At 36.5% G+C, this 24346-nt stretch overlaps 2 protein-coding genes across 6 annotated transcripts; both read right to left on the reverse strand.

The window, feature by feature from the left end:
- Positions 1–6026: 6026 nt before the first annotated feature.
- LOC109114218 (cysteine-rich receptor-like protein kinase 15) lies at positions 6027–14677 on the reverse strand. The gene is made up of 7 exons (XM_088894509.1): positions 13138–14677; positions 8127–8250; positions 7879–8053; positions 7551–7761; positions 7211–7448; positions 6518–6668; positions 6027–6403 (listed from the first exon to the last, which is right to left on the reverse strand). The coding sequence occupies exons 1-7, from the start codon at positions 13925–13927 to the stop codon at positions 6092–6094; spliced, it is 2001 nt and encodes a 666-aa protein (XP_088750635.1). The 5' UTR covers positions 13928–14677; the 3' UTR covers positions 6027–6091.
- A 4865-nt stretch (positions 14678–19542) lies between these two features.
- On the reverse strand, positions 19543–24121 carry LOC104590604 (cysteine-rich receptor-like protein kinase 10). 5 transcript variants are annotated; one of them, XM_019196541.2, is made up of 8 exons: positions 23818–24121; positions 22145–23032; positions 21870–22001; positions 21551–21759; positions 20914–21121; positions 20519–20756; positions 20123–20273; positions 19543–20027 (listed from the first exon to the last, which is right to left on the reverse strand). In XM_019196541.2, exons 2-8 carry the CDS (start codon positions 22929–22931, stop codon positions 19719–19721), a joined length of 2034 nt encoding a protein of 677 aa, XP_019052086.1. In that variant the 5' UTR covers positions 22932–23032; positions 23818–24121; the 3' UTR covers positions 19543–19718. The 5 variants fall into 5 exon arrangements, with proteins under 5 accessions (XP_019052086.1, XP_019052084.1, XP_088750633.1 ...); XM_019196539.2 differs by having other exon boundaries at positions 21870–22004; positions 23818–24119; XM_088894507.1 differs by having other exon boundaries at positions 21870–22004; positions 22145–23043; positions 23818–24119.
- Between the last annotated feature and the right edge of the window lie 225 nt (positions 24122–24346).

Below are 24346 nucleotides of genomic sequence, written 5' to 3' on the forward strand. Positions count from 1 at the left end.
CAGCCTCTAGTCTGAACATGTTGTTCATCAAGGTTGCTAGGCTTGCTAACTAGATCAGAGATTTACTTGTTAGAAGCAATCTCAGGAAGAAAGTTGTTTTCTGGGTCTCCTTGCCAGATCAGTCATCTTATGTTTTCTTTTTTTTTTTGATAATAAAAGAAAAGGCTTTATCAAAAATAAAAGAAGAGTTGAATACATCCACAAGACCACCTCACTTGATACCCCCATCCCACCGGTTAAAGAATTATCCACGTGAAGGGATGAGAGATCCATCCTATGGACGCCCAAAGATTGCGGAATAAGGGGCGAATTTCAAAAAATTTATCTCTCTCTTCAACTAGGAATCGTATTTCCTATTTAGAAAATCATATTTTCAAGGATGAATCTTGAACCATAAACTGAACCAGATCTGAACCAAAAAAGAGTGGGAGAGGATTATACCTGATACGGAGAAATACTATCTCCCAATGGAGGTGTTCACGCCCAAGGAAGGATCCAAAATCTGCTCCCACTGAAGATGGCGCAGTGAAAGATGGAGCAGAATCAACAATGTTCTTCAAAAGAACTTGACCCTTCGCAAGAATCAACTGGACGGCTTGTGAGTACAGCTCCAACCAATCTTTTCCAAAAAGATTGAGATCAAGATCAAATCTTGATTACTCCCAAGAACTGGAGATCGATCTGAAGGAATGGCAATGGCAGGAAGGTGGCGGTAGGAGAGAATTCGCAATATGCAGGAAATCTCTCAATCTCTCTTTCTTTAAGAGAAGAATGCTGTTGATCATGTAAAAGGCTGCCGCCCCCTTCCCCTTTTATAATCTCAAAGGGATCAGCTCCTAATCAGATTAGGAGTTGCTAATCCAAATCATATTTGGGTTAGAAGTCCCTTAGTGATAAGGGATAATCCTTATCTTATCTGCAGATCAGATCAGCTATTTCCTAATATAATTAGGAGGTTTCCAGATCTAAATCTCATTTAGATCTTGGACTCTCTGAGTGGATAGGGTCTAAGGCCAATTCTTTTAGCTGACCCACTTCAGAATTCGCCCCCTTTAAATGACCGATCAAATCAGCCCAGTTCAAAATGGGCTTAAGGCCCATTTAAGGTTATGTACTCAAAAAGCCTTCCAAACTGCTGCCCAGTTGGGCTTCCTTGTATGGCGTGGGACCCAAGCATTGATCTACACATCAGCCACATGGGTTCAGCCCAGCCTTTGTTACAAGGCCTGGCCGAATGCACTGCTGAAGATAGTGTACCCCCTGAAACCCATCAAATGGGCTATATGGGCCCAACACTTACACTAAGTGGTCCCTGGGCCAAGCCACCTTGTAACACCCAGGGACTGTGGGCAGATGCAAGATTAGCCCATCAGGTATTATCCTCAATAGTCTTACACTTAACCTCTCAGCCCATAATGATCATACATTGCCCGACAAGAGAGGACCTCTCCCTCAGCTGCAAGGAACAGTGTTGCACTCTCCACTCATATGGATCCCGGGAATTAAAACCTTCTTGCAAACATTTTAGAAACCATAATATATATACTTTTATATCTTATATAAAATATATTTTGCAAAACAAATCTCAACGGTTGAAATCGGCTGCCGGCAGTCTTGGTTTCCATCAGTGAGAGTGCATCCCCGATCATTACCTTTGTCCGACAAAGGGGCTGGTCCTGTCACTATGATCACCCACTCAGATGAATTCTCGGACTGTCCCAACATACCCAGGTTTTGACCCCCGCTAAGGATCTCACTGATTGGTACATCAAAGATAGCCCAATCCGACACCTAGTGTAGTATCATAATCGAGTCTAGGGGTCGGGTGTAATTTTCCAGTTTTGCCCATCAATCTCCAAGGTCCAGGGCAATACTGGAAATCTGGTCCAGTTCAAAGATTCAATTAATCCTACACTGTATGTGCCTAGGGTCTCACCCTGGCAGCTGAGACAGGCCACCCCAACCGACTTGGTGGCACCACAGTGTCAGCCTTGTCAGGATAGGTCTCCCCAAACCGACCCACTGGCTGTGAACATTCTAAACTAACACGAGTCTCATTAAGTGTCCAGTTTAAGGGTATTACACAGAAACATACCAAGGGAACATGAATCAAATATGCACCTTCATTCATTTACAATAAACTCATAAAAGTACATCATTCTGATTGAAGCTAAGGGCATACAAAACTGTCTAACACCACGAACACTCTTCAATTTTTCCTTTTCATATAATAACTTCTAATAATCTAATATTAATCTTTTGAAAATAAATATACCTAATTAACAATCGGTTCATGAAAGAAATTGGAAACTTGATGAACTAATTAAGTTGATGAGAGACAAGGCAATTAAAACAAACCTGAGGTAACGAAGTTGCACACCTTTGGCGTCCGAGCTGAGCCAACGAAGCTGCACACCTTTACAACCCAAGCCAGTCCTTGTGTCAAAGATAAATGATTCTTTTCTTTTCGATGAGAGAAGTAAAGAGTAAGAGAGAGAGAGAGAGAGAGAAAGAGTGATATAAAGAATCAGAGAATTGAAATTCTTACCTGAAACAGTCGATGGATTCTTCCTACAGCAGCACCCGAACTAGTTGATGATTTTAAGTTAAAGAAGAGAAGAGAAGAGAGTTTGAAAACTAATAAATAAATATTTATTACTTTATTATTTTTAAATATATATTATTTTATAATCAATTTATAGCCACCAATAACTAAAAAAAGTAATAACCAATGCAAGTGGATTTTTATTATGGTTTTTGAACCAATGTTCGAACCGTCATTAATCCGAATGGTCAGACCGTTTGGACTAAAACCGTCTAGGTGACGGGTTCCGTTTTACCCCAAACCCGATCTTTTGTCAAAAATCGTTGAATTAATCAACGTACCATTGACCAAGACGGTTTGACCGTTGAACCATTCTCCGGGTCGAATGGTTTGCGGTTTATTAAATAAGAGCTAGATTTGAATGAAAAGAGAAATCTATCAAAACTCAGATCTGAGATCTATTGGAGGGAGAGAGATCAGTTGAGGGAGATCTTAGATTTGAGATCTAGAAGACTAAGATCTGGAAGAGAAGGCTAAGAGATCTGTGAGAGAGATATGGAAGAGAAGGCTAAGATCTAGTCTAGAAGATCTGAGATTGAGAGAAATCTCAGATCTAACATTGCCGCTACTATAGTTCGCCGTCATTGTCGACGCTGTAATCGACCTCCTCTTCCTCCTCCTCCTCCTCCTCCTCCTCCTCCTTCTTCTTCTTCTTCTTCTTCTTCTTCTTCTTCTTCTTCTTCTTCTTCTTATCTCTTCTCTCTCTTCTAAACTCTCTCAGCCATTGGCAATCTCTCATTCTCAAATAGTGAAACCCTTTTTCTCTTCTATTTATATGCATTTTACCCTAATATTCCAATCTAATGGGTAAGATGACATATCACCATTTATCATATTTAAACCGTTTGAACTATTTGACCCGGACAGTCGAACTGCTAAACCAGAAATTGATGGACAGAATGGTTCCATTTCCGAGTCAGTTTTTAAAACCTTGTTTTGAACTGTCATAGTACGACCTAGATGGTCGGACTGCTTGGTTGAGGAATTGTCCAAGCAACTAGTTCCACTTTACCCCAAAACCTAGTCCATGGACAAAAGCTGTTGAACCAATTAATGACTCGTTGACCTAGGTGATCAAACCGTTGACCCATTTGACCCGTTCAAAGATTTTAGCCTTTTTTAATTTTTTGATTATTTTTGAAATTTTTTGTCAAAATGGATTGTTCGTTCGAACCGAATGGTTGAACCATTGAACCGAAAATAGGTGGCTAGAACGATTCCAGTTCTAGGTCATTTTTTAAAACATTGATTTTTATCAAAATTCACCAAGGGTTTTGATTGGTCAAAGCCTTTTCAATATTATATCTTTTGGCAAATATGAATTTTTTTCATAATTATAAATAGCTTTAATTTTAGTCATTAGCTTGATGGCTATAACCACGAATAAATAGAATCCGTAGCTATAATTATAAATAATTTATACCCATAGGTACAGAGATCTTTAGCCACCAACAAAATGATCGTAGCGGTAGGTTATTTTATGATTTTCTAACATATAGCTACGAATACCTAAAAAGTGTGGCTATAAGTGTTTTTTAGCCACGGACTATTAGCTTTTAGCCACGAACAAACTGTCCGTAGCTAAAGTTTATTTTATAGCTACGGACATGAGATCTTCTAGCTACGGTTTTTATGACCGTAGCTACAGTTCGGTAGCTATTGCACAACTTTTATTCTTTATAAAATTTGGACAGATTCCTTAATTAGCTTGTTACTTTTAGTGAATTGAATTGGGTTGGTCCAAAGGAATTTATTCAAATATGTTAATGGATTCGTTGACTTTGTAAGTCTAGAATAGACAAGCTAGCAGAGTGGTTTATAAGCAGTTTTTCATTAACTTTGTAGTTTGTACCGAATAATGGGCCTAGACAATTTGTTGGAGATCTGCTACTTGTTATAAGCTTTGTTATTTGTGCATTTGCAATTTTTGTTTTGAAGTCTTTCACGATTCTTCAAATCAGAATTCATGAACATGATATTTAGTACATCAGCTGTGTGCCTTGAAGGAAATTCACCTCCAAACACAGAAAGCCTCTGGCTTGTGGTAACATCCCACAAAAAACACATTTGGAACATACTGTCATGAAGATACATAACCCTTATGCCCGCTTAACATCATTAATATTGGTAAATTCCCATCCTTGTCAACTGAAGAGTTCAGATTGAAGGTTGAAGCTTGAAGATTGAAGATAGAGCAGGCATTGTCAACACTACCACATGCAATAGATTGATCATTTGGAGAAAATGCACATGGTAGCTTAATAGAATGAGTTTTCTGGCTTGTAAGAGCATTCCACACAATTAACCTCCTATTCATGTGATGCAATGACAATTCAATTCTTTTCAGGAGTCCAGCCCAATGAATAAACTTGGCAGATTTCTTTGAAAAATTATTAATTTGATTTGAGACCAATTAGTATATTAATGTTACTACAAATATCTAAATGACATATTTGGCTGCAGTCGATAGTTTCTGATGTCCAAACAAAGAAAAAAAAAATTAAAGCAAAAGATGTAGTTGCAGCAGTTACAGAGCCTCTCCACCCCTGTTCACTATTGGCTGAAAACCATCAGCGATGGGTGAGGTGACGATGATGACCAACTGAAACGGGCCCTGAAGCACTGGTTGAGCTATTTTGGAGAAACCATAATGTTTAACTTTCTGAGGTGGGTTCTATATGGACAGTCTCTTAGATATGGTGAAAAATCTAGAGATCCCAAATCAAATAGACGGTCAGCCATTTTCTGGATTGTCTACGGACCATCTGCTTCAACGAAAACCCATGCTTTTGGCTTTCGAGTAGTCATTTTGGGCTCTCAGGGTCTCCTGTAATTTGGGGGTGATGTGCCTCTTGTGGTGTGGGTTAGCTTACCCAGAAATTAGTCTTACTATCAAATGGAGAGTCTGTCATGGCATGAAGGAACACGGGAAAAGGGGAGGAAAGATGAAAAATTCAAAGTATATAAAAAGTTAAGTGATTTCATAAGTTAAAGAAAAGGGTAATTTGGGTATTTAAAATATTTAAAGCAGTTGGACAATAATCTTTTTCAAAGTTAATTGATGGAATGCTAATGGAAGAGGTCTTTGTCTAACTGTTAAAGTTTAGAGGGGTCTTTGTTGTAAAAAAAAGTACAGGGGTCTTTGCCACTGACCCCATAATACAAGGGGGTCTTTATAATTTACCCAATCTTTTTCTTAAATTCAACCAATGTCCTTTTCGGTTTACCCATGGCCCTTTTACCTCCTTTCAACGAAAGCTTGGACTACAAAATATGCTCAGCAAATGGCAAAGGAATTTTCGGAGATAACAAAATTATTATAGATTGCATCAATGGAAAGTTGGAACTATAGTGGAGAATTATAAATTTCATTGCAGAATGTCAAAATATCACAAAAACGATGGAGATTAATTACTGTAGGTCATGTCAAAGTCGATAGATAACGATTTAGGGTGTTTGCTTTGGGAGTTCGAAATATCTCAACTTTCAACGTGGTGAAATATCCGAAATAGTGGCCATATTGACAGAACAAATGACTGAAGAAGAGTGATTTGGTTGAAGAATGAGTGTTGACAAGGCAAATGCTGGTTTTATAGGTTGAGGAAGAGGTACGGATTCATTTGTTAACATAAGAGTTACAGATGACATGGTGGGCCTATCAGCTGCATCTTCTTGAACACACAAAAGCCCAATGTGGATGCATCTCATCACCTCTGCCTTCCACCTTGTATTTGTATCCATTAACATTACTGCATCTGCAAATTCCAAGCATTTCCCCTCAATCCATAGTCTCCATGCCTGCCATTTCACATTTTTTTTTCCATCGATTGTCAATAATTAGATTGTTGATGATGATATCCATCTATATCTTCATGTACTCCAATTAAAAATTAAGCAAGTAAAGAGACTTACGAAAGCAAGAAGGGTTTGCGCATGCTCTGTACGGTAGAAGCCACTGTTTCTTTTCCCACTTATAATCTCAAGCAATATAACACCAAAGCTGAAAACATCCGATTTCACCGAAAATAACCCCTCCATTGCATACTCTGGAGCCATGTATCCACTGTTTATCATTTATTGGAAGTTTCAAAACCAGATATGAGTAATTGAAATTAGAGATGGTTGTGAGAGTATCAAATATCAACCTCAGTCGTAAAAGAAGAAAAGCAATAACTTGAAAATATGACCAATCTCCCCAGTTTGGTCGATTCTCAGTGTACCTATCATTCATTTATCTACATGGATTGCAGTGGTCATGGTCAGGGTGTTCCTTGGAATTAAAAAATTAAGAAATTTGGGTTGCCACCCCAAATATTTGTTCGATTTAACTGCTGGTTTTTATGAGTGTGGGATTTGGGCTCAGACCTTACTCTCCCACCTTCCAGAGTCCAAACCAACCCACCAAATGTGATTGTTCATTTCTGATTTTCTGTTAAATGGACTGGGGTGGGCTCTGCTTTGTGGGTTGGGGTTGTGTTGTCAGACCACAAAATGAAAATGGGACAAAATATAGAAATGGGGATGGGTCTGCTTGAAGTCTCTTTCAATTCATGCATCTGAGGAAAAACAAATCATCGAGTAATGAAAAAAAATGTACAAACTTACTATGTCCCAACAACTCTTCTAGTATTAGCTGCATTTTGATTTTCACAAAAGATCCTGGCCATCCCAAAGTCTGAGATCTTTGCGGTCATGTCGTGGTCCAACAATACATTGCTAGGCTTGAGATCTCTGTGAATGATTTTGAGTCGAGAGTCTTCATGAAGGTAAAGAAGACCCCGTGCAATCCCACCAATAATACTAAAGTATGTTCGCCAGTCAAGTTGGGAGCGTCGTATTGGATCTGAAACTAAGAAAATGCTTTCAAGTTTATTGTTTTATGTAGTAGTGGTAAAGGTAAACTAATTAATGAGAAAAACAAAGCAAAGGATGAAAGGGAACACACCAAAGATAAAGGAATCAAGGCTAATGTTAGGCATGAAGTCATAAACCAGTAGTTTCTCATCTCCCTGGATGCCACAACCCAAAAGCCTTACAAGATTCCTATGTTGAAGTTTTGCGATTAGTATTATCTCATTCTTGAATTCTTCTACACCTTGCCATGATTTTCTCGATAGCCTTTTCACAGCTACTTCTTTTCCATTTGGTAACATGCCCTGAAACAATGAAATTCTTTTTAATTGAAGGGAAAATAAATAAAAATAAAAAGAAGCGGAGATCATCAAGGGTATTAGTACTGTTATAAGTGTTCAGCACTTTAAATGTGTTATTACCTTGTACACAGTGCCAAACCCACCTTGTCCAAGCTTATTCGAATCTGAAAAGTTGTCTGTAGCTACTTTTATAGCATCAAAATCCATTAGGGGCAGTTCTGAAGAGTTCATTTGATTTCCATCTTGTATATTTTTTTCTGGGAAATCAGGAGTTCCAAATGGAATATTTTGGACCCTTTGCTCATCTGCAGAATAGGTGACTATGTAATTGCTAGTAATGTTGAAGTTTTCTCGTAATATTTACCTACTTATTGGCGTTTCTCTTCTCTTCTTCTCCTGTTAAGTAATAAGCATATAAGCAACCGAGAACTACCAGTACAAATATTGGTACACTGATAAATATTGCAATCATCCATGTCTTCCTTCCACTCCCTGCTCCCAACGAATTTAGGCATATCAATTGACATAAATCATATGCATTCACTATAATTCTATTTTGAATACAAAATTTAGTGAAAGATAAATGTTAGAAAGAAGTTCTACTGATCATATATAATTCAACATTACAGTTCAAGGCAGTATATGCTAAGATTATTAAACCATCTATATATGCAACCTAATATGACTAAAGTTATAAGAATAAGAGGATTAAGCAAATAGTGGTGACAATTTTATTGTTAGAACTTTGGTGACATTACAAGACTTGGTAAAATAGAAAGGCGAGAGCTGATAATTCTACAGGCTACAACTTACTCCATGAAGTTAGCTTTGCTTGTCAAACATCCAAGCAATCCCCAAACAACCCAACTCACCTTTGTAAACCACCTTCAAGTATCTACATTTAGACTTCTAGGTAGTATGTCCAATAGTCACACTTTGTTACAATAGATAACAATTCCTTAAAGTTACCTCCTACATGTTTATCACCCATTGGATGGGGAAACAAGTTAATCTTTTTGTTATCTAAACTCTCTAACCAACATGTGATGGACTTGTATGGTATATCTACTAAACAGGTTTAATGCAACTCCTACTAAACAGTTTGCGATGGACATGTATGGTTTATTAACTTGTTGCGGAAAACCCAGGAAAATAATTGAAAGTAAAAGTAGAAAAAAGAGAAACAAGCGCAGAGAATACAGACAGATTTATGGGGTTTGGCTTATAACTTACATATAACTTACATCCACGAGGGAAGGAGGAACAGAAATCCACTATGAAGTTGGTAATGGAGAAGAAATACAGAGTTGTGCCCTCACAGAAAAAATCCTAAACCCCAAATAGAACCCAATGTCTCATTCATCTCTCATAAGATAAGACCTTTAAAACAATAGAAAAAACCCTTGAGAATACATAACTCTTCGTATTTGGTTCGGACCTATAAAATGAATATTGTTTGGATCCATACCAGCGTGGGGGCTGTGCCCCCCGCACTCCCAATGGTGATTTGTGGTGGGCTACGAACTTGGTCCTACGCATCCACTACAAACCATTATAAAAATTTGTCTTTGAATTTTTTCTCAAATTAATTCAAAATGAATTTACGAAGAAAGTCACCACAAAGAATTCAAGCCATAAACGTAACATAACCATATTATTTAATATTGCTGTGTGTTGTTTTAGCATCAGTCTGTACCGGTTAACTGTATGCAATTGCCACAAACCAGTATTCAATGTACCAACTATCATGAGCTGATATTCAATATTATTACAAATTGTTATGAAGCTATGAACCCATATTCAACAGATACAAATTCATACTCATTGTTACAAAATGTCACAAATCTGTACTTAACTACAAACCGATACTCAAGGAGTACAAATTGTTACAAACTCATACTTGACCATCAAAAACCATACTCCACCATTATCAACACATACTCAACTGTTTCAAACTGACACGCAATTAATACAAATCATACTCAAATGTTAAGTTTGTGCTGGTGGATCCCACTAAAACTAAATTTTATTTACAATATTGTTAAACATTTCTAAAAATACCCTTTAAGTTATATTATGATTTATGAGACCATTCCGCGCTTTTGACCTAGTTTTTCTAAAATCCTAACTCTTATATGTTCCTCTGAACTTTCTTGGAAGAAAGTTCATCTTGAGAATACCTTAGTTCATAACACCGTATTGTGCTTTAGAATGGTTATTTTCATCATTTTGATATTGATTTCATTCTAGCAAACTGCTAGAATCTACAAATTCGAGAGGTGGGGTGGGGGGCAGGACTGCAACTTGGGTTGAGTTATCTACCAAAAAAATGTTATCTACAAGTACAAAAAGACAAATGTTATCTACCAAAAAAAATGCATTAATATTGGCAATACATTAATTTGAGTTGGATTGGACTTCCGTAATTTGAATTTCGATTGAAATTATTGGATCCTTAACTGGATTGGATCATATCCAATCCAAATCTAACCCTACTTGAGCCACTATATTTAAGATGGTAAATTTCCCCACTAGTAAAAGAAAATATATTTTAAATGGGTTCCACCATAATACCTGGAAATTTTGTAACCAATCAACTGGTATTAATTTGGGCAAAATACTTAAACCTCCCTTGAGGTTTATGCTAAATACTAATGCTAAATACTAACACCTCCCCTGTTGGGTGATATCATACGACAAATACCTCCCTTCTGTTACTTATTGGTTAAGAATTGGTTGGCTGGTTGCATGTGAGCTCACGTGCATTTAAATTTTATTAAATTTTTTCAAAAACCCAATATTGTCCTTCTCAGAAGAAAAAAACAAAAATTATGGAGATGGAGGAAAAGAAGGCAGGAAGAGAGAGAGAGAATGCACCCATTATATGGAGTCGTGATTTAGTACTTTTATTTTTATTTTATCCAGATTTGAGTTTCATAGAAAATGAGAATCCTTTCCTGGATAAATGTTCAATTAAAATTTTACGGACACAAGTTCTTGTAGAACTTGACATCAATGAGTCAATGCATGCATTACAAACAAATAATAAGGAGCTTGGGCTCATTTTGGAAGAAGTACAAGTATAAATATATACTGTGCAAATACATACAAAATACAAGGATTTCCACTCTACAAATTTGTATTTGTACTCCTTCCAAATTGAGCCTTGTGTTTTAATTTGTAATTGTTCTATAATGATGAGTTTGCTCCTTCTACAATGATTGACTTTGAAGTTAAGATTTCAGGGTTTTAGAAATTAAACCATTGAGGCCCCTTTCGTTTTTCGGTAAGTAAATGCAATTATCTTGGTAAATAAGGTAATGATTATTTTAGTCATAAAAATCTATTATTAAAAGTAACATTTTTTGTCTCATTCAAGTTATTAGCCCACCTAGGAGATGATACATAGGAAAATAAATTTTTCCTAGTTACCACGGTAATCTGAAAAATGAACATGAAATTCTTGGTCAATGGAAACCAAAATCCTATTGACCAAATCTCCCCCTTCTCAAAATCCAAAAAGAAAAGAATGCCCCTTTGGAAAAATACTAAAACAGATTTAGTTTCAGAGATGCTTTTATCACTGTTGCTTTGCCATAGCTGTTCTAACCCAAGTAGTCCAAGTTTAGTCTTTTGAATGGTTTCACAAGAAAATTCTAAAATTTTCATTCTCTAACAACCTCCCATTTACCGAAGACCGTGATTTCATGGTTTCAGGAGGCATAGCTGATTTCACATCAAATTACCCTAAAGTATTCATGATATAAACTTTGTGAATCAACTCTTGTGAGCAGCCTTTGAAGTGATTGTATAAAGGTTGAGTCAAGCTACAACGATCATTCTTGCTTCAAAATGATGAAAGCTGGTCTGGTTCTCTTTGAAAATTTGAAGGATAATAATTAGAGAGGTCAACGATCATTATGTCAAATATAACAGCATCATATTTAGATAGGGGAGGTTTAAGTCCTATTAAAAATTAGAGAGGCAGTATAAGTGTTTATGACAAACCTGAAGGAGGTTCAAGTCTTTTACCCTATCCATTTTAAAATCCCTTCTTTCCTCTTAAATCCCTTTTAACCCTCTTTGGAATAAGGGCCAATCCAACACCAACCCTGACTGGCTGAAATTGATGTATAACCCAAAATTTTCAATTAATCAAATTTCTGTGCTACTTGCTAGTTCTATATAATAAAAACTGAATATAACTTCCTTCTTTAATATAGGATACCATTCTTCAAAGCGTTCAAGTGATGGACACCTATTCAATTGAAGGTTAATTTATGGAAAAAATTGGAGGGTTATTATCTGAGACTCCCTTTCGCTTTCTCTTTTTCCCTTAAACTTATCCTCAATTTTCAAAACCTATAAAGACCCTTTTGTCTTTCATGTAGGAATGACAATAGGGCGGGACTAAAATTAACTCCATCCCCGTCCCCGATCCTCGTTGGGGATAAATTGTCTTCCATTCTCGACCCCCGATATTTTTTTAGATAACAGTATTTTTAAAAAATAAATTTATTTAAAATAAATAAAAATATTAAATTATAAATAATATTTTAAATATACTTTGATATATATAATATATAATATAATAATATATATTAAATATAAATAACATTTAATATATATATATATATATTTATATAATTGAGGTTGGAGTGGGGCAGAGATCTCAATCTCCACCCCCAACTCCGATCAAGGATTCCTATTAATTTCAATCTCCGCCCCCATTCCTTCAAAACAATTCCCATCCCCAACCCCACCGGGTCAGGGAAGTCAGGTCCGATGGGGATGGGAAAAAATAGCCATCCCTACTTTCATACCATACCTTTAAAGAGATGAACAGTTTTTACCTTTTACAAATTTAGTTTTTTAGAGGCCTAAGCCAAATTCCATTCGACGATTTCAAATAAAATTTCTATATATACAATCAATCCTCCATAATCATATTTAATTTAATGTGCATCAATAGTGTGTATTTGAAGTCAACAAAAGCGTGTATTGAAAGAACGAAAAATTTTCCAATCGAAACTGAGGACGACTTGGTAAGTAGTATTGTCAATTGCCCTGTTTTGCTTAACTGAAACAGAGAACACAAGAGGAGAAGTCAGTTCTGCCTGTTGTGCATACTCAGAGAAACAGAGCACAATATCGATTGTGATGACCAACGACAGATGTGGTTTTCAACTTGTTTTACATACCCATGCAAAAGCAGTAGGATTTGAGCAAAACTCATATCTGGATTAAAGATCGACCAAGACTGAGAGACTTTTTGGCCCAGTTCTAAAACCATCACAAAACATTTAAATTTAGATTTTTCAACTCATTTCTATGTTTTGTTTGGAGTGGATTAGAGCAGGAGAGACGTGAAGTACTTACCGTTCGCAGTTGGGGAAGCACTTGAACCATTATAGAAGAGGTATGGTTCGTACCTCAAATTACAACTCGTGTCGAGAACCATTCCCCCAGTACGAGAAAGGGAACCTGTTTGAAATTCTCCCATTTCATTTCTTAGGCAATTTGCGCATTCGCCCCTATTTAGGTCCCTTGTGCACTGCATCAGACCATATGTCTTCTCTGTATTTGAAACACTGGCCTCTCCGGTAGCGAACATAAGCTTACTATATGCTGTCTGGGTAATGAGGTTTCTCATCAAATTATCCCAGATAATAGGGTACTCATCTGGGTTCGTTACATTCTGCTCCCTTTCATTCCACTTGGGAAACTTTCCGGCATACACCATCGTAGAGAAGAATTTCCAGTAGGAGTAGCGTAGTAGACAAAACTCGTACCATATAATTGCTTCTTGCTTGTTTCGGCACTCTTGCAGGATCTCTTGACTTGCAGTATTGATGCAGTTCTGACAAACATCAGCGGCGACATCGCCTCTGCAAAGTGCAAGCCCGTAGACTTGGTCGGAATTGGAGATTACGGAGGTGTTATAAAACCCACCTGAGGCCGAAGTGTTAGATGATAGAGAGATGAGAACAAGTTTGAGGTTAGCTGCGAAAGTGCTATTTGAAGTGTATACAGTAGTGTTTTCTGAGCAAAAGAAATCGAGGGGTTGTGCATCGTTGGGCCTACAGAGGAAGATTATGGTCATGGAGACAAGCGAAAAAGGCATAGCTGAAGGGGCATATCCGACTGTCTTCAGACTCTGGAGAGACATTTTTGACTACGCCGTAGAGATCGAATCTGATCGATACACGTTCAGAAAAAGAATATAGGCAATTCATTCAGTTGCTTGTCTGGCTTCGACTTTTCAATCTGAATCTTAATTTTTTACTCTAAGACTAGACTCTAGTTAGAAAATTTATCTGTGATTTATTAAAGATAATATAGTTATTTGGATCCATCATCCACGGTTCGAACCCGCATCTCTTAGTATTATCTTTGCGGGTTTAAGCTGGATACTTGGATACGCCAAGCAGGGGTTGTTAACTTGTTATGGGGGAAAACACAAAATGGGCCATCCCCGGATCCAGTCCTTTTCCATACCCTACTTCCTGGTTTTCTTTAATCTTCATTTAAGCGTATTATAGAGACTCAAACTGCAATAAACAACTGCATCCCAAACCCAAGACACTAGCTGTGTTTTGCTGAAATTGTAAAATATAAAGTCATGAATCCATAGAGAGTACGCGAATAAAGAAGTGGAGCATATTGGGGTTTGTTGGCGCCTTAGCGGGTCGGACCAATGTTTACCATACCAGCCCTACAACAGAACGAGTTACGACTTACGAGGGCTGAGCATAAGGAAGAAAGAGGTGAAACACTGAAATGGGATGAAGTATTTATTAGTAAACCAATGAATCAAAGAGTGAACACGCTATAAGGTGTGGGCCACACATGCCCATTATACACGCCTGGTTTGTATCAGAGTTCAGAGATGGGCCCCCACCGGATTGATAGCGTTTGAATTTGATAGACGCTCATTGTTTCGTTAATAGTTAAGTTTTACTCTCTATTTTATTACTTTGATGTCCATTTGGATGGGGTCCAGGAAATTTCTCTCTTGGTGTAGGGGAGGGGATGGTTCAACGTAAATGCATTTGCTAAGTGACGACAATTTAAAATTGGTTGTCTATTTACCGAAAGTTACTCTAATCTTATTTTTAGGATGAAGTTGGTCTTCTAAATAGTTGTTATATCATATGTCCACTAATTCAATAACTAATGTTGAGCATGTCACTGACATATGTCTTTATTAAGAGAATATGAAACCAAGGAAAAAGCCGTGAGCAAATATTATGATTAATGAACATTTCAGAACATCATTATTGGGTAAATAAAAGGGGAAATCTCTGATGAAGTAGAAGCCCACCTGGGGCATGGTGGATTGGACTATCTCTTAATGTAGCTTTATTAGATCCAATGGGCCAACGGCCAACCGACCCAAAGATGAATGTCTCATGCTCAGGGAACAGATTGCTTTGAGGTGATAGGCCCCCCCTTCACAAGTCCTCTGCTAGACTGCAGACTGCTACCGAGACAGAATTAAATTTGTATGGCGATGGAAGAAGCAACCGAGAATTGTCAATGTGTTTGGAAAGGTGGAAAAATCCCAAGAGCCCAAATGGGCTGCCGGTCAGTCATTTTTTGGGCTGTTCGTCTCTGCTTCTTTAAATAATTTATCTCAAAGCAGTTGAACCAGCTTAGCTGAATGTTCAGCTCAGTCCTCCAAATGGGCAATTAATAAACAACCAATGCCAAATTTTCTGAGTTTCTCTTAAACTTATCCCAATTTTTTAATACCTCCATACCCTCTTTGAACCAAAATTCCAAAAATAGGCTTGTCAATTCACTCAAACTGAACTATTGGGCCAATGAAATCCTTGGTAGTGGATTACGAGATGATTCATGATTGAACATGAAATAGGCAATGAAATTAGGGGTAAAAATCATAAGGGCATTTTTGTCCTACAAGAAGTAGTTAACAAGATAGACTGGTTGGTCAAGGTTAGTTTTATCGTTAAAAAAAAGATAAAATTGACATATGTGACCCAGTTATGTTATGGTCACTGACTATATTATAAATGAAGGTGATATATTGAAAAGACATGATAAGTTTTAGAAAATGCTAGAAAATTGAAGGAGAGTTTCAATAATAACTATTATAACTATATAAATTGTATATAAATTGTTAACATATAGAGTTATAAAATGACAATGGCACTGAATATTTGATTTTTTTATGCATAGCAAAAATTGAATTTGTATTCAAAGACTAATTAAAAAACATTCTAATCCAAAGGACTTTGACAAGATAATAAAAGATTTGAATATATCCTGAGATTTCATAAATTGAATAAACATATAGATCTTGAGTTTATCAGATAGACTTAAATATACCTTATGCCATAAAACACTTTTTATCCTTTTAGTTATTCAAATTTCCGAAGAGAACCAAACCCAGACCTCAATGAACATCAAATAGACCAAACTAGAATACGGCTGCTAGGGGTGAATATTATTCTGTTAAAGCCAAAAACCAAACTGAAAATTTTGGTTTTGATTTTCAGGTTCGTGAATTTGGTTAACCAAAAACCAAATTAATCAAACTATTATATATATATGTATATATAAATTCTATAATATGTATATAATATCTAGAATATATATTTTTTAAATTATTTATATTTTATATTCTTATTATCAAATATTATTAAATTTATTGTAAACGTTTTTGCATTTTTGATAAATTTAATAAAGTTATTACAAAATTTTGTTATTTAATCTATTTTGGTTGTTTTAAATAATATTTAAAATATGAGTTAGTTATTTAATTTTTTGATATTTAAAATATTTAAAATTTAGTTATTACAATATTATTTAAATAATATCATTATTTAAAGTTTTGAAATATTATTTAAATAATATCATTATTTCTACTTTTAAGAATTTTTTTAAATATATTACATAATTTTGTTATTTTAACTATTAAAAATTAGCTTGTTAAATATTTTTTATTTAAAATACTTATTTATTTAAATATTTAAATAATATGTAAAATATTTAAATTTTTATTTATTTTAAAGCTATTACATTATATTAATTATTTTGTTATATAATTATCTAGTTATTGAAATATTTAAATAAAATTCTATTTTTTAATTTTTTAATTTTTATTATTTGAGTAACATTTAAATAATTTTTTATTTAAATTTTGAAAATATTATCTAGTTATTACATTGAATAATCCGTAAAGTTATAATTTATATTATTATTACATAATTTCATTATGAATTTCATAAAAATATAAAATTATTAATAGTATGAATATTATTAAATCTATTATAATTTTTTTTTATATTTTAAAGTTATTACATAATTTCATTATAATATGTAAATAATTCTTTAATTTTTTAAATTCAAAATTTTGTTAGATAGATATAGATGAAAAGTGGGGGAGAGGATAAATATGAATATTATTAAATCTCTTGCCTCCCCTTCTATAACGAGTGCTAATCAACTTTTTTGGAAGAGAATTTTTTCCTACCATGACATAAAAATGGAAACTATTAACTATCTAATTAATAGTTGAACCATGCAAATTGCTAGTGGTTGTAAAAGTAATATCCAAAGTGTTAGACAGTTTTGTATGCCCTTAGCTTCAATCAGAATGATGTACTTTTATGAGTTTATTGTAAATGAATGAAGGTGCATATTTGATTCATGTTCCCTTGGTATGTTTCTATGTAATACCCTTAAACTGGACACTTAATGAGACTCGTGTGAGTTTAGAATGTTCACAGCCAGTGGGTCGGTCTGGGGAGACCTATCCTGACAAGGCTGACACTGTGGTGCCACCAAGTCGGTTGGGGTGGCCTGTCTCAGCTGCCAGGGTGAGGCCTTAGGCACATACAGTGTAGGATTAATTGAATCTTTGAACTGGACCAGATTTCCAGTATTGCCCTGGACCTTGGAGATTGATGGGCAAAACTGGAAAATTACACCCGACCCCTAGACTCGATTATGATACTACACTAGGTGTCGGATTGGGCTATCTTTGATGTACCAATCAGTGAGATCCTTAGCGGGGGTCAAAACCTGGGTATGTTGGGACAGTCCGAGAATTCATCTGAGTGGGTGATCATAGTGACAGGACCAGCCCCTTTGTCGGACAAAGGTAATGATCGGGGATGCACTCTCACTGATGGAAACCAAGACTGCCGGCAGCCGATTTCAACCGTTGAGATTTGTTTTGCAAAATATATTTTATATAAGATATAAAAGTATATATATTATGGTTTCTAAAATGTTTGCAAGAAGATTTTAATTCCCGGGATCCATATGAGTGGAGAGTGCAACACTGTTCCTTGTAGCTGAGGGAGATGTCCTCTCTTGTCGAGCAGTGTATGATCATTATGGGCTGAGAGGTTAAGTGTAAGACCATTGAGGATAATACCTGATGGGCTAATCTTGCATCTGCCCACAGTCCCTGGGTGTTACAAGGTGGCTTGGCCCAAGGACCTCTTAGGGTAAGTGTTGGGCCCGTAGAGCCCATTTGATGGGTTTCAGGGGGTGCACTGTCTTTAACAGTGTATTCGACCAGGCCTTGTAACAAAGGCTGGGCCGAACCCATGTGGCTGATGTGTAGATCAATGCTTGGGTCCCACTCCATACAAGGAAGCCCAACTGGGCAGCAGTTAAAAGGGTTAAGTGAGCACATAAGCTTAATGGGCCTAAACCCCAATTCGAACTGGGCTGTTTATTTAGTTAATAAAGGGGCGAATTCTAAAGTGGATCAGCTAATAGGATTGGGCTTAGACCCTATCCACTTAGAGAGTCCAAGATCTGAATAAGATTTAGATCTGGAAACCTCCTAATTAGATTAGGAGATGACTGATCGGATCTCCAGATAAGATAAGGATTACCCCTTATCACTTAAAGGGACTTCTAACCCAAATGTGATTTGGATTAGCAACTCCTAATCTGATTAGGAGCTGATCCCTTTAAGATTATAAAAGAAGAAGGGGGCGGCAGCCTAAAAGGCACACAGATCATCAGGTTTTCTTTAGCGCTGAAATCAAGAAGAGAGAATTCTGCTCCCTGCAAATACTCTCTTGCCGCCTCCCTGCTCTTGCCGCCCTGTTAGCCAGTTCGATCTCCACTTGTGGGAGAAGTCAAGATTGGATCTTGACATCAGTTCTTTGAGAAAGGATTGAAAGGAAGCTGTGCTCACGTACCATCTTGCTGATTCTTGCGAAGGACAGAGTTCTTGGAGAAGAACACTGCTGATTCTGCTCCACCTGCACTGCGATATCTTCAGTGGGAGCAGTCTTTGGATCCTTCCTTGGGCGTGAACACCTTCGTTGGGAGATTCTACTTCTCCGTATCAGGTATAATTCTCTCCTACTCCTTTTGGTTCAGATCTGATTCAGTTTAAGGTTCAAGAATGATCCTTGAAAATATGATTTTCTAAATAGGGATTATGATTCCCAGTTGAAGGGAGAGAAAATTTTTGAAATTCACCCCTTATTCCGCAATCTTTGGGCGTCCATGGGATGGATCTCTCATCCCTTCACAAAGAGCAACGTACAAAGGATGATGCAACATTTACAACCTAGAGCGCCTTTGTGGCATTTGTAGTATAAAACATGTTTCTATACATCATAGGATATAAAATTAATAAACCAATAATTACTTTTTTTTTAATGGTTAAGTAGAGAAATAATGCTGGATGTAAATTACAGTAGCATATGATCCCAAATATAAATTTTAATTATAATTCATGCCATTCATTTAACAGAATTTTACATTAATAATTTAATTTGCAAGAGGTTAAAATGATAAACTACTAATTTCTAGATTTCATAAACAAAAGTAGTCAATTAAATGGGATGTAGATATTTATTTACATTCTGATATGTACATCAAATCCCAATTTTGTTACTGTATCTTTTATTCTAATTAAGGCACTGCTAGGATATAACTCTGCAACCATTTCATAATGTCACTCATCTCGGAAGAACAGCAGAAACAGTTAATCCATTGATTGAAAGATCATCAGGACTCCTCAAAGAATGACCAGACTGCACTGTGAACCTCCCAACAGAGAATGCAGGTTGTTGTGGTTCTTGAAGAGCTACTGTTTCACTTCTAAGCATAACAACAACGGATGACATGGTAGGTCTGTCCATTGGGTCTTCTTGTACGCACAATAATCCAACTTGGATGCATCTTTCAAACTCAGTTTTACAGCATGACTCTGTTAACAATGGATCCATCAACTCTAGTCCTTTCCCTTCACTCCATAATCTCCATGCCTGCATTCATCACAAGTGGGTTAGGCATTTTAAGAAGTGGCAGAATGGCCATTCCTTGAAGAAGTACAAAGTGATATAAAGATAGAGTGACCTACATATGCTAAGAGACTAGGAGCATGTTTGGACAGACGGAAGCCAGCATTCCTTCTTCCAGTTATGATCTCAAGCACGAGAACTCCAAAGCTGAAAACATCTGACTTTATAGAATACAAACCCTCCATAGCATATTCTGGAGCCATGTATCCACTATTTGGAGTGACAGGAGAAAATTACAAGAAAATTTGAGAATTGTATTGGAGAATTAATTGGATCTAACAGTTACCAATAAAACCCATGTTAGCTTTTCAGTTTATGCAGAACAAAGGAGTAGTAAATAAGTCTTGAAATCAAGCAGAAGTAAAAATATGTTTGTTCTAAATAAGAGCATTTCCTATACCACTGTAAGCTCTTTTATTATCTACAACAGAAGATTTTAAATGGAAAGTACTTACTAAGTTCCAACTATTCTAGCAGTGTTAGCTTCACTATCATTTTTCTCAAAGATCCTTGCCATGCCAAAATCCGAAATCTTTGGGTTCATGTGCTGATCCAATAACACATTGCTAGCTTTTAAGTCTCTATGAATGATTCTAAGTCGAGAGTCCTCATGAAGATAAAGAATTCCACGAGCAATTCCAACAATAATGTTAAATCGTTTTCTCCAATCGAGTAGCGCTCGTCTTCTCTCATCTGGCCAAACAAAATATGAAATAATGTGCATTAGATCTCAGTTGAGATACGGAAGGAAAAATGGCTTTGGGTACCTAAACTACCGGGTTCTATTCTATGTTGTATTTTTTCAGTATCCGATTAAATTCAAAAAAAATAGCAATAAAAGAATACTAACCAAAGAGAACAACATCAAGGCTTCCATTGGGCATATATTCGTAGACGAGTAGCTTTTCTTCTCCTTCCACACAACCTCCCAAGAGCCTCACAAGATTTTTGTGTTGAAGTTTCATTATTAATGAAACTTCATTCATGAATTCATCTGAACCTTGCTCTGAACTTGCTAGTCTCTTAACTGCTACTTCAGTTTCATCAGGTAGAGTTCCCTGAATATATAACCCTCTTAGTATTTTTTTCCAACAAGAGCTAGCTTGAATAGGTATTTATTAGACAACCTCATAACCAACACATAATAAAAAGATCGATGCACCCCTAAACTATGATCCCTGTTAATATTTCTCATTGTGTAAGTTTTGCCTTAATTAGCTTTCTCTCACATTTGGATTGAAAGGTTGAGGAGATGCACCAATAACAGATGATGACACTAAAAGGTGTGTTTGGTTTGATAGAAAACTTAACAAGAGAAAAGAAGAGAGTTGAGGGAAAGTTCTTCACAAAATTTGTGAAATTCCTAAGAATTTTCCCTCAACTTTCTGTCAAAGGAAACGGTACAATCTAGAATCACTCATGGACGTTAATTGAAGTCAAGAAGAAATTCATTTGGGAATTAATAGAAATTCAAGAGATGTTATTACCTTATAAACTGGGCCGAAACCACCTTGTCCAATCTTATTCAAATCAGAGAAGCCATTTGTAGCTTCATGTATAATAGCTAAACTAATCATAGGAAAATCCTGAGATTTTATCTGATCCATTCCTTCAATGTTTTGGTATGAAGAATCTGTTCTAGTTGGACCATGAATATCCTGCAAAGGAGGTTCTTCAAGGATAATTTTGTTTTTCTCTGGAACAAACCAAAAAAGAAGGTTAATTTGCAATATTAGAAATTAAAGAATATATCTATATATATATATGTATATTATGTGAAGAAGTGTCAATTTTAAGCATATTTACCTTTTCTTGACCTGTTTCTCCTGGCATGGCAGTAGGCCCATGAACTTAAAAGAGCTACCATAATAATACATGCCAATATGATAGCTGCAGCAATTACAATTACAATCTTTGATGACTTATTACTCTGCTTCCCTGCTTTAAAAAGCAAAAATGTTCACACTTTCAATTGAAATTTGCAATTATGAAATGTATATTTAGTACTACTCAAAGAGCTCTAATGAAATAGGGGTAATTAACCAAAAAAATGCAGTAAGGTGAAAGCCTGGTCTACTCACCGGGATTGGTAGGTAGAGTTGGTGGAAAAGCATCCGATTCAGTAGCATTCTGATAGAAATTATACAACTCATACCTTAAGTAGCAATTCCTATTAAGAACTCTTGCTCCTCGATAGAAATAGCAGCAACTTAGAATTTCATCTGTGGAATTTTGGAGACACTTATAGCAATCTTCTGTAGATAAGTCGTTGGTGCACTGCACAAGACCATATATCGTATCATGGTCGGTAAAATTAGCATTTCCAGTCGCAATCATGCTGCTCGATGCATTGAATGTAGCCTCCTTAGAAAGGTTAGCTAGTAGGCTTCTCACAGTCGGTGCGAACTCATCTGGGTTTGTTATGTTCTTCTTGTTCCAAAGAGGAATATTTCCAACACCAACTTTGCCGAAGAAATTTTGGTTCGAGTAGCTCAATTGACTGTATTCCTCCCAATCAGTTGCCTCTGTTCTGTTTGGACACAATCGGTTGATATTCTGAATAGCAATATCTACATACTCCTTACAAGTGTCGAGGGTTTTGTAATTTACACACATGAAGAGGCCATACACTCTATCTGAGCTGTTGCCAATGGTGACTTTATTGAAGTGTGAGAGGGAAGCTGCAGAGGATAAATTCTGGAAAAGGAGATTGAGATTATACTGAAACATACTATTCATCGAGTAATTTGCGTTGCTTGAACAGATGTTATAAGGAGGGTCGGCGCTACAAGGTGTATGAAGCACAGCAAATACGGAATACAACCACAGAACCCGAAAGGCTTTGGAAGCACTCAAGAAAGGAATCATCTCTAACCTCTGCAGTGGAACTTGAAGCTCTTCTCCACCCTTGTTATACTTGATTTTTTTTTGTCTAGGAGGCTACAATTTCAATCTGGGTTGACTCGTACCTGTTTTAACACTTGAGAGGACATTCATTAGACAAAGATAATTGCACCAACTCTGTTATATATATAATATATACACACAAACAACTCGACTGACAGAGAGGTAATGCTAAATTGCTAACCCAACTCAAAAAGAAATGTTCGACTACTGATTCTGCAATGGGTTAAACTCGGGAGCATTTTGGGCCTAAGGTCCACCAACAACAAGAAGTAGGTTTGGGTCAGGGCTAACGGTGGGCCTGCGCCTGAAAGAGGCCAGTTGGCTATATTCAGGTGATTCGAAAATGTTTAAGCCTTTCAGAGTTAGGCTCAATGTCTCAGTTCTCAATCTCAAACAACCACGGTCAATACTCGGACGGTAAGGCTCTTCGTCCTTAACCGGCAATTCCATCTCTTGGCCGGCAATCGCAAACCCATCAATCAAACACATTTACTACTACATTGGAATTCCAAATTTGATAGTTTAGCTGCTTGCAGGCTTTCAGCGGCGAATAGACGGACTACACGGCCGTCAATATCGCTCCCTAGCTCCAAAGTCCAAACCAAACAAGTATGACAAAGTTTCCAAACAAGAACGGAGATGAATTAATTCATAGAGCGAGGAAACCAATCAGACCTTATAACAGTATTAGAGTCAATTCAAAATTGAATCATACGCAGATTAACGAATAAGGATCAGAAAGCTATGAAAAGAGAAAAGAAAAAAAAAAAAACAGATTTTTATTCCACATAGCTGTTCAAACACCTCTACAGTATCAGATATACGAAGAAGCCAAGAAATCCCATACCTGAAGCCATCTTCAGTCCTAGAAAGGCGAAGCCAATGGAAAGACAACAAATTCCGATGTTTAATCGATCTCTCACTTGCTAAGCGGCCAATTGTGATCGATGGGTTAAAAGATAATAGGTTTGGAGTTTTGAGGGAATAAATTAAAGTTTATTCGACATCAAAGAAATTGCCTTTCACTTGTATGAGTTGTATCCAACTTTTTATATTATTATCTGAAACATTTTCTTAACCATTTATTGTTCATCAAGTGATGAAAGAAAAGTTGTGTTTGTGAATTAATTCTGACTTTATGTATGAGTTAAAAGAAAAGTAGTTCACTGAAAGTATGGGGACATGGAGACCGTGCTTTCCTTGAAGTTGAACGACGAAATATGGTATGGATGACTTGGGCGAAGCCAGTGGGCTCAGGGGAGTAAAGGGTTCTGACTTATGCGGTGCATGTGTTTCGTGGAAAGTGGTTCTTGTTTAACAAGTTGTGCGTAGTCAAGAGTCATCACTGTAATAGAGAGGAAAAGTTTCCAGTCAGT

Source organism: Nelumbo nucifera, chromosome 1, assembly GCF_055504915.1.
Source record: "Nelumbo nucifera cultivar China Antique chromosome 1, China Antique-T2T, whole genome shotgun sequence".
Taxonomy (NCBI): Eukaryota; Viridiplantae; Streptophyta; class Magnoliopsida; order Proteales; family Nelumbonaceae; genus Nelumbo; species Nelumbo nucifera.